This window comes from Pantherophis guttatus, chromosome 4 (genome assembly GCF_059756535.1).
Source record: "Pantherophis guttatus breed Tessera chromosome 4, ASM5975653v1, whole genome shotgun sequence".
Classification (NCBI taxonomy): domain Eukaryota; kingdom Metazoa; phylum Chordata; class Lepidosauria; order Squamata; family Colubridae; genus Pantherophis; species Pantherophis guttatus.
The window spans coordinates 113436438-113447438 of record NC_142066.1 but is presented as its reverse complement, the minus strand read 5'-3'; the positions used below and the strand labels follow the sequence as shown (position 1 = coordinate 113447438).

The window sequence follows — 11001 nt, the reverse complement described above, 5'->3', positions numbered from 1 at the left end:
AATCATGAGCCTCAAGCCAAACTTCAAAAGAAATCCAGTTACTTATTAGGAACTTCATGTCAGCACAAACCAAATGAAGCCCACTCTGACCTCAATTCGCACCTTGGCTCTGACCCTGCTTCCCGCTCCCCCCAAAGTGTGTCATCAGTCACATTTCCCAACGAAGCAATTTCGTGGGTTGTAGAAGTCACTCCCTCTGGTCACTGTAGGTCACCTTGGAGATGACCTTGACATTACTGGCTGAAATGTGCTTTGTTTTGACTGAAATGCAAGTTCCTTGATGCAGCTGTGAGGTTCAATTCCCCATCCCCCTGCCTATGGCAACTTGAGAGCAGGTCAGGAATGCTTCACAAATTGACACAAGCAACCTGTGTACTGTTGCCAGTATGGACAACTCCATACAACACCAGGAATCAAGTTTGACTTGAAGGAAAATATATATCACGATTAGCATGTAGTTAGACAATCCCATGCTAAACTCTAAGGATTGCTTTTTGACTTATCTATTTCCTCTTAGTATTAGTATTCTATCAGTTAGAGACAGGCAATCTTTTGGTGGGAACTTCATTTATTGTTTATGAGATTGCTTAGATCATTAGGGAATGAGATAACAATTTAGAGTGGTCATGTATGGATAGGAAGTGGATTTTCTGGGAGTTTTATAGTTTTGAAGACAACAAATGGTGGGAAACTGCCCTGATTATGATGAGCAACTACGGGGAAGAGTTTAGGGAGTTCCAACACAATAATTTGGGATGGGGCAGCTTGTGTCTTGTAACAAATTGTCATCCTTCCTTATTCAATCCCATTACTATTATGGCTGATTTTATCTGTTCTTTCTGTTCTTGACTGCATGAAAATTTTCTTGACTTTCCTCTTAATTTTCTACCAGTATTTGATTTATGCTCTCTTTGTAAGCTCTATAGTTGATAAGGTAGCCATTTGAAAAATGAGGATATTTTGTTCATTTCTCTTTAAATCATAGAATTTAAATTCAAGGGGAGCTTTCTTTAGTCCTCCAGATATGGATAAGCTGCAATTCCCAATATTTTCAGTTAACCTGTCTAGGAATGAAAACTACTGGGAATTATGGTTCAACATCATTTAGAGGGTAGCAGTGTGGTTCTGTCTGAGTAATTAACAGCAAATAAAGCCCAATAAACCAAGCATTGGCTCAGAATCTGGAGTTTCACCTCCAAACTCTTATCTTTTATCATCCATGTCCCCAAATAAAGCACTGCGATAGACTTTGCACCAACATATATGGAAAATATTTTTACACCAGAACTCAACATTTCAAGCTTTGGCAACCTCACCTATGGACCCAGGATGAAAAGAAGGCTGCACCATAAGGAAGTGACCTTGGCTACAGTTTGCCAGATACCTGCAAGTCAAAGTTAAGGAGACAACTGAATGTCCATTAACACAGAGTTCCCCAACCTTTCCACCTTTGCAGACCAGCAGTGGGGGGGGGGGTTGTTAGAGAGGATGATTCCGCGTGAGTGTGGGCAAGTGTGCAAGCAAGCAGCTCCATTTGTGCAAGCAGCAGGCATATGCACCCACCGTTTGTGCAAATGAAACAAACTCACGCTCACCCACTGCTTGCATAAGTAGGGATGTGTACATGTGAGCTCACCCACCACTTCCATTGCCTGGTTCTGAATGGCTCAAAGCCAGTATTGAGCTACAGACTGGAGACTCCTGTATTAAAGCATAGTTACAACAGAATTGTTCCTGATAGATGACCCTAGAGAAGCATATGTCTGCATTGCATTTGTGTTCCTGCATGTTCTGGAGCACTTTTTGGAACAATATCTTAAAGCATAGAGCTAATTATTGTCATTGTTCATATGGAAATGTTAGCTCATATGATTTGTTGTGGCAATTGGGGTTTCGGGTGCTATATGGAATTCTTAACTAAGATTATGCTTCACTGCCCTGTCTGATATTTTCCTCTTGGACAATTGCTACTAAAACATTTTCTTTTTTCATCAACCACTTGTTTTATTTGCAAGTCTCAATATGTTATAGTTATCGCTAACCAACTTCTATTATATTTTTTACAGGATGTTTCTGCCTGATGTTGAAAGACTAGGCTGCCCTCTTCTGGTCAAATAAAATCAAGGCGGTTTTATTTGTGATGGAATGCAATAAAATAAGCTACAAAACCTTCAATTCATGATGAATTAAATGTGTGAATTATATATTAGGAAATCAATGAATCCCAATAAATGATTTATTTTTTCAACTAATATTTCATTTAAATAAGCAGGCATATGTTTAACTCTGATAACTGGGCACAAGAATATTGTAAATATTTCTTTAAAAAAAAAAAAACAGCCTACGGGAAGAAAGGGAAAAAGTAGAGAACAACCACAGAGAGAGATTCTATTATAGCTCATCACATATTTAGATATTTAGACTGGATTTGGCACTTTTGCCAGTATATTAAGTTTTTCCCAAGGATCTGAAATAGACAAATATGGTTGTTTAATGGTGTTAAATATACTATGGAATTAATGGAATGGATATTTTATTTGACCAAGTGGGATTAGACACAAGTAATTTGTCTCTGGTGCAGAACTCTCAGTGTACGTGCAAAACAACAAAATAATCATAATACTAATACTAATACCAACAAAAAGAGTAGTAAAGGAGATAAGAAGGATAATAACAATTCTACAACTGTACAATATGGGTAAATATACATACACATTAGGCAATAATGTTCAGCAGAGTGATGGCACATGGGAAGAATCTATCTCTGTGTCTAGTTGTTTTGGCATGCAATCCCCTATTGCAGTATCCTGAAGGGAGGAGTCGAAACAGTTTATATCCAGGTGTGAGGGGTATATAGATATTTTCTCAGTCCTCCTTCTGACCCATGTAATATACAGGTCTTTTACGGAAGGCAGACTGGTTACAATTTTCTTTCTGCTATCCTAACTATCCATTAGAGTCTGTACCTGTCCTATTTGGTTTCTGTAACAAATTAGACAGCTATAGAAGAAAAAATGACAAATTTCCTCTGTAAAACTGTACCAACAGCTTCTGTGGCAGCCTGAACTTCCTGTGTTGACATAGGAAGAACATTATTTGTTGTGCTTTTTTAATGATGGTTCGAATGTTAGGTGACCATTTCAAATCTTGGGAGATTACAGAACCCCAAAATTTGAAGGATTCTACTGCTGATACTGTGCTATCAAATACAGTAAGAGGTGGTAGTATAGAAGCAATGGTGGGTTGCCCCCGGTTCACAAGAACCAGTAGTAAAACCGGTGGGAGGCCCACTCACTGCCCTAGATGTCATCATCGGCAATCTGTGCATGCGCAGAAACAAGGTGTGCGGGCAAGCGAAGCGAGCGTGTACGCGCAATCCCATTGCGAACCGGTAGTAAAGATAAGTAGAACCCACCCCTGTATAGAAGGTCTTCTCCTAAAATCCACTCACTCTCTTCTCTACAGTTTTAAGCATATTCAGGTCCAGATTGTTTCAGCTGCAGCACAGGGCCAGTTGTTTAACCTTCCATCTATATACAGATTCCTCACCATATCAAATGAGACCAATGTCTGTTGTATCATCTACAAATTTCAGTAGTTTAACAGTGGGATCCCTAGGGATGCATTATCTACACTGTTCCAAGTAAAGTTGGCTTTTGTATTTAGCTGATGGTGATTTTATCAATGCTGATGTATTCAGGTGTTTCAGATGTTTTGGGATGTGCCCAAGATGCCTATTACTGTCTTTGCTTATTTTTGCCACAATTGTTCTATTTATATTTACAGGTCTTTATATATTTTGGTTTTCTCTAGTTCTTTTTCCTCTGTTCTCTCCAGGTATTGTAATGTCCACTACCCAGACTTTTTTGTCTTTCTTATCAGCATTTGTTAAGACACAACCATTGATATCATTGAGGGAAAAGAGATGTGGTAATATTAGGAAAACTGATGAAAAAAGAAAGAAAACAAGGTCAAATGAATAGGAGAAAAGCAAAATAGCTTACAATCCTGTCACTGAATGTACAAAATAGAACATCTTTTGCATGTCACTCAAAATTCAGAGCACCAAAGCTGTTAATTGCATTGATATCAGCAGGAATTCCCTATGGCAGGACAGAAATATGAAGTATTTGTTTATATTGAGGTACTCAATGACATTAAATCTGCCTTTTGGAATGTAACAGGTTCTTCAAAACATTCTGAAATTTTAAGAGTAAAAGGGAAGGATATGTTAGATTGAGGATCAACAATATTGAGTTATTTTGTTTATCCTTTATATTTAATTACTACCTAAATGGTTTGGAGCTACACTGCTGAAATAATGGGAATATGTTATGAATGATGTGTGAATGCAGTCTTAAACATAAATGTTGGGGAGGATGAACAACTGAACAAAGTCTATTATTTTTAATAGCCATAAGAACACCATGCAAAGATACAATGAAAAGGAAGTACTTCCTTCACACCTTCCTTCACCAGAATGTATTTTTGTCTTACTGCAAACAATTCAGCTGTCATATGGAGGGGAGAACATATTAGTGCTGGGCCTCTGTGTTTTGAATCAAATTGTTACTTCATGGAGTGGCTCAATGTGTGAATTGTTTGGAGCAAATGGTATTTAGTGCCTGGTATTGTATCATCCGTAGCACTGCAGGTAAAAATGTTTCATAGGAAAACAGTCATCACATTCTCCCTGAACCAATAACAAGAACAGAACTCATGTGTAGAAGTTTTCTCTGATCTTCAACAGAGAGCTCTGAAGGAAGAATTAAGCAGTCTTGTACTATGACTCAAATTATTTTCATTGACTCAAGATAGATCCCTAATTTCAGTATTTATGATGGTGACCCAAAGGGAGCGATAGCTGAATCCAACCAAAAAGCTTTCTACTAAGACTTTGCCATTGTCAAATTAGAATAAGAGACATAACAATCTGTTGCTCCTGTGATCAAAATAGAAATATCACTTAAATAAAAATTACTAAATTGTACTAGAATAACTGGATACAGAGCCACCAGGGAACCCACTAAAAGCTGGAAGGAATATTGCAAGGTGTTGGTTTTTTTCAGAGAAGACATAAAATTTGCCCATAGACTTCATACAACATATATATTCAAGCATATCAAATCCCATATAATTTCATTGCTATCCCAAGTTATGTATATTTGGTGGGGGGCAGGGGTTTGCACAAAGTCCAATAAGTACTAAAATGGAATCCTGCATGTGGAAATAATTGCCTCTCTCTGGCTTGTGAGGTTTCTAAATGTTTTGCAAGCAACCAACAGCTACTAAGGGGGCCATATCAGCAGCCCGGGACAAATGAATCTGACCATGTAATGAGAAATAATCTATCAGTGAATTCAGGTTAGTCTTATTAATGCTGACAATACTTCCCCAAGCACTAGTGAAATCGCAGGTGTTAAATCAATATACTTTGCTATTCAGTAACATGATGCCCAAGAGGAATAATATAAATGGTCCTTTTTCCTGTTCCTGGAGTGATTGCTTTCAGAAGGAATCTCATAACATTTCAAGCTTGAAAGCTATGAATAGCCACAAAAAGTTCCTAAATCATTCAAATAGTCTCATGAGTACAAAACTAGAAGCTTTCTAATGCTACACAAAATTACAGCAGCCCTTTGAAAAATCTAATAGGCTTAGTATATCAGTCTTTCAAATACATCCTTTGAGCTTCTTGTTTTAATTCAACAATGGTTCAATTTAAGCAGCTAAAATAGTAGAGAAATTCTGAGTTACATGTATCCCTCAAAACAGAATGACAGCCATATCTCAAGTTCTGATTTCTTCTTTTCATATCATTTTACATAGCATGAGACTATTACTCGAGTGGTTCCTACATAATTTAAGAAAACAGCTTGACTTAATGATATGGAGAATGCAAGGGAGGAGAGGCAGTTTATACAATAGTACACAAATAAAAATATAAAGCAAAATATAATATAAAATCACTTAATAGTAGATGGTTTCTACTACTCCCCTTTCAACGTTCACATAGGGACAATTCGGCCACGAGATTGGTACTACCTCTTCCGGTGCTCCAGTCTCTCTCCTGGTGGACATCAGAAGCAATTCACAGAGGTACCAAGTTCTGGGAACCTCAGCGACTACTTCTCACGACGGATGCCAGCTTGTCGGGCTGGGGAGCTCATCTAGGTCCCCACCTAGCTCAGGGCCAATGGTCCGACCACGAACAACGGATGAATATCAATGTGCTAGAACTGCGGGCCATCTTCCTCGCCCTAAAGGCCTTCCAAACGCACGTCCTCCAGCGAGATGTCCTAATTCTAACCGACAATGTAACAGCCAAAGTGCATGTAAACAGACTCAGAGGCGCCCGTTCCAAGGCTCTGATGTGAGAAGCGCGACGGCTAGGGCTCTGGGCGGAGAATCACTTGACCTCAGTTCAGGCAGCTCACATCTCGAGAGTACAGAATCGAACGGCCGACTCTCTCAGTCGGTCACAGATAGACAACGTGGAGTGGTCTATTCCTCCTCAACTGTTTCAAGAGATGACTCGCCGTTTCGGTCATCCAACAGTGGACCTTCACCAGTGCATCCAACCACCAGCTGCCATGGTTCTTTACCAGGTTTCCGTGCCCCGGAGCAGAGGCGGTGGACGCTCTACGGAGTCCTTGGCTGTCCACCCAACTTCTGTATGCCTTCCCCCCAGTCAACCTTTTGCCCAGGGTATTGCGAAAGCTACTACAAGAGCGAGCGGAATTGATACTAATTGCCCCATCCTGGAATCGACGCCCCTAGTTTGCAGACCTCAGGTCGCTATCGGTACAACCCCCATGGAGGATACCGGAAGATCAAATTGTTCTTCTTCAAGGTCAACTGGAACACCCAGATCCACACTGGTACCAGCTCGCCGCGTGGAGGTTGAGCGGGACTTTATGACCATGCTTCCTCTGTCCAAGGGAGTCATTTCTACGATCCAGGCATCTCGGAGGGTTTCGACTACTCGCATTTATGAGGCTACCTGGCGGGCCTTTTCGTTGTGGTGTGGCAGGCGTCGCCAGTCTCCTACGTCTGCCTCGATACTGCTGGTTCTCGAGTTCCTTCAGCAAGGATTTGTCTCCGGCCTTTCACCTAATATGTTACGGCGCCAGGTGGCTGCTCTTTCCACCATGTTGTCAGGCTCCTCGATGGACCTGATGTCCCAGAACCCATTTATTCGCCAGTTTTTGCGGGGCGCTACCAACATCCGGCCACCAGCGGTCCACCGGTACCCGTCTTGGGACCTGCCTAAAGTCCTGACAGCTCTCACTAGTCCACCCTTCAAACCATTATGAGACATTTCCCTGAAACATCTTTCCTTTAAGGTGGCGTTCCTAGTAGCGGTCACCTCCGCACACCGAATTTCAGAAATGGTGGCTCTTTCTATTCGTAAAGAGCTCTGCATATTCCACCAGGACAGAGTGGTGATGAGACTAGATCCCTCCTTCATTCCGAAGGTTAATTCGATTTTTCCCTGAGCCCAAGAGGTGGTGCTCCCAAATTTCTGCCCTTCTCCTCATCACCCCTTGAAAAGCGATGGCACACCCTCGACGTCCAATGGGCGGTTAAGGTGTATATCTCCCGCACAGCATCTTTCAGGCGTTCAGATGCATTGTTCGTGTCCTTCTTACCAGCTTCCCTGGGATCGAAGATTTCCGCTTCCACCTTGGGGTGGTGGATTAGAGCTTGCTTTTCGGCTGCTTACAAAGTCCATTCTCTTCCGGTTCCACGCAACATCACCGCCCACTCCACACGGAGCACGGCCACATCGGCAGCTTGGTCCACCCAAGCATCCATCGAAGAAATCTGCAGGGCGGCAACCTGGGCTTCCCCAATGCCCTTCATCCGCCACTACTGCCTGGACAAGTTTGCGTCGGCGGATGCAGCATTTGGACGGAGAGTCCTCCAGGGTGTCCATGCAGCCTCCTAGTCCCAGGACCGGCCTTCTCCCTCCCGACTGGACACCTAGATTTGGTATGTCCCATCCTGACTGCCGTGCCCGACTATAGGAGAATGGGCATTGGTACTTACCTGATACGCCTCTTCTCTGACTGTTGGGCATGGCAGTCAGCCCCACCCTACATGGGGGGCCAGCCCCGACGTGAACTCGCTTGGGAGGGGGAGGGGTTTTTCTAACGTTGTTGCTTTCTAATCCTAGACACGTCTGTTTGCAAATACGCCCTCGTCTCAAAACTGACAGCCACAGTCAGGAGGAGGGACTTCCTTGATTTCTGCAGACCCGGTCCAATCACAACTCAACCAAGTCTCCTCCCATCCTGACTGCCGTGCCCGACAGTCAGAGAAGAGGCGTAAGTACCAACACCCATTCTATGTTGATTTCCAGTTTAAGATCATTAAGATAAATTGTTGCCATTGTTTTTTCATATATTTATTGTTTTACATAAGTAGTGTCTAGGTCTTAGTTGAGCAATGCCTTAATTATTGCTTGCTGGAGTACTGAGTCAAGAGCCTTTTCATAATCAATGAAAGCCATGCACAGAGGCACGTTTGTTGGGCTTTTCAATGACTTGCTAAACAACCTTGATGTTATCCATTGTGCTGTAATCACTTTTGAACCCTGCCTGCTCCTTTGGATGTTCTTAATATTATTAATTATTTAATGTTCTCAACATTCTTTCGGTGAAAACTGAAAGAAGGCTTATTGGTTGATAGTTCTTTGAATCATCTTGGGGTCTTTCTTATGTATAAGAATTATTTCAGCAATTTTCCATGCATTGGGTATTTTTTCTTTTCTGAGGCATCTCAAGTATAGTTTTGCTAGTATTTTGTGTAAACTATGACCACCAGCTTTCAGCATTTCAACTATAACAGTGTCATTTCCTGAAGCTTTGCCATTTATCATTGATTTTATGGCACTTAATACTTCCTCCACTAAGATATTTGACATTTCCTCTTTTGTGGGTGTTGTTAAGTCTTTCTATAGCTCTAAATAGAATTTTCCAATTATTTCTAACATTTCCTGTGTTGTTTTACACACAAAGCCATCTTCACATTTTATTGCAAAAACCTTATTTCTTTTATTTATAAGCTTGCATTTTGCTCTATTAACTCTTTTGTTTTCTTCAATTGCCTTTTTCACAAGTTTCACGTTAAATTGATGTGTTTCTTCTTGGATACGTTTTCTTATGGTCTTGCAAAGTTCAACAAACTCCAGTTTATTAGTGAAACTTCTAGTATTTTTGTCTGTTGTTTTTTCATTAAATCATTAGTTTCATCTGGGGTTTTTGACTGTACAAATGTTTTTTCAGCAATGCTATAAAATGTAGCAGATTCAAGGATGTTTTTGACTATTTGTTGATTTTGGTCTGTAATGTTCATCTCTTCCGAATCTTGTAGTGGAGCAAAGTGATTTGATAGATTAATCTCAAAATTGCTGTTCTCCTCTAACAGGTTATTACTATTTTTGTTTTTTCTGATGTATCGTTTTCATATGCTCTTTTCAACAATCTATCTTCACCTTAGGTCATACCATTCTATGGTCACTTCCAATGTTAAAACGATAGATGACAGTTCTAATGTAGAATATAGTTTTATCATTTGACATGATGTAGTCAGTTTCACTTGTGTACCCAGATGGACTCTACCATGTCCATTTTCTGCTAGCTTTTTCTTATGAGTTTATGATATAAAGTTCCTAACCATCAGCAAAATCTATTAGTCTGTCACCTCTATTATCTCATTCACCACTTCCATATGGGCCAGTCACTTTTTTCTAGGTATTGTCCTTCCTATTCTTGCATTAAAGTCACCCATTAGTATTTTGTATTGGCATTTTTGTCTTGAAGGCAGGCCACATCATCATAAAAACTCTTCAACCTCATCATCACTATAGCTTATTGTTGGTGCATAAGCTTAGATGATTTGAAGCTTGTATTGTTTGTAATTGAATGATGCAGTGGGCTATTCTGATATACTTTCAATATATACTTTCACACACATACACACACATACACAGAGAGAGTGGGGTAGAAGATAGAAATGTCATGCAAGAAAAATTAATGACTAGTCTAATAAATTGTTAGTTTATGTACAGTAGGTTCACAACACTTAATGACATAGAAACAACTATGAGCAATGTCATTTGATTTTGTGTACAGGTCTATCAATGTTTGAGAGAAAAGCAGAAAAATAATGCAATTGAGTTCATTGGGCTCTCAAAGTATATATTTATTTCCAATTTCTGGACAATAATATATGCAGACATCATCTGTAAAAACAGCATATTTGTTGAGTGAGATAGAACATTTATAATAGTTCTGAAATTAACAGATGATTATCCTGACAAATTTTCTACCATATTCTAGTATCTTTTTTAACAATAGGTATCTGATATTGTTTTGGGTCTCATAATACACAGTACACATTTCTTCTTTCTGGATGTTTAATACTTTTTAAAAATACATTTCTAAATGAATATGAAATCCAATTTAATATTTTTGGTAAATAAATGTCTTTATATGCACTACATACAGACTGTCTCAAAACCATGTCATAACAGGAAAATTTACTGCATTAAGAAAATATTCAATCATAAATATCACATAATTCAAAGGAAAGTTTTTATCAGCTGGTCAAGTGTAATGCCTGCATCTCATCTAGTACATTTCTGATAGATTCTACACAAACTTTTCCTCTGTGATCTTTCAGGCAGGCCTGCCTCCATACTTCATCAAAGCTTTCATCTGAAAGTTTCACACCAATGTTGCGCAAAATGTCTGCAATCTGTGAAATAATATATTGTATCATAATATTGTTAGTCTTCGGAATTTTCACATGCACGCGCATATACAAAATTACCCATATATGTCTCTCTGGTCATAGTCCAGCACTATCTCAAAAGTAGACAAAAACTGGAGCTTTCTGAGATCATTTTATTTCTAAGCTGATAGCCATGGAGTAGTTGAGACTCCATACTGAAAGTCAAAGGGCAATTGAATGGGTATACATGCCAACTGTCAG

The 11001-nt window shown here is 39.8% G+C and overlaps 1 protein-coding gene across 3 annotated transcripts in view; it reads right to left on the bottom strand.

The window, feature by feature from the left end:
• Positions 1-10188: 10188 nt before the first annotated feature.
• The window catches only part of EFHB (EF-hand domain family member B), a 31663-nt gene continuing 30850 nt past the window's right edge, over positions 10189-11001 (bottom strand). For all 3 annotated transcript variants that reach the window (XR_015733974.1, XM_034401848.3, XM_034401849.3), the window contains one exon: positions 10189-10764. Coding sequence is in view for 1 of the 3 variants with exons in the window: in XM_034401848.3 (XP_034257739.1) it covers positions 10606-10764 (159 nt within the window). In the remaining 2 variants the exon portion in view is untranslated. The remainder of the gene's footprint in view (positions 10765-11001) is intronic.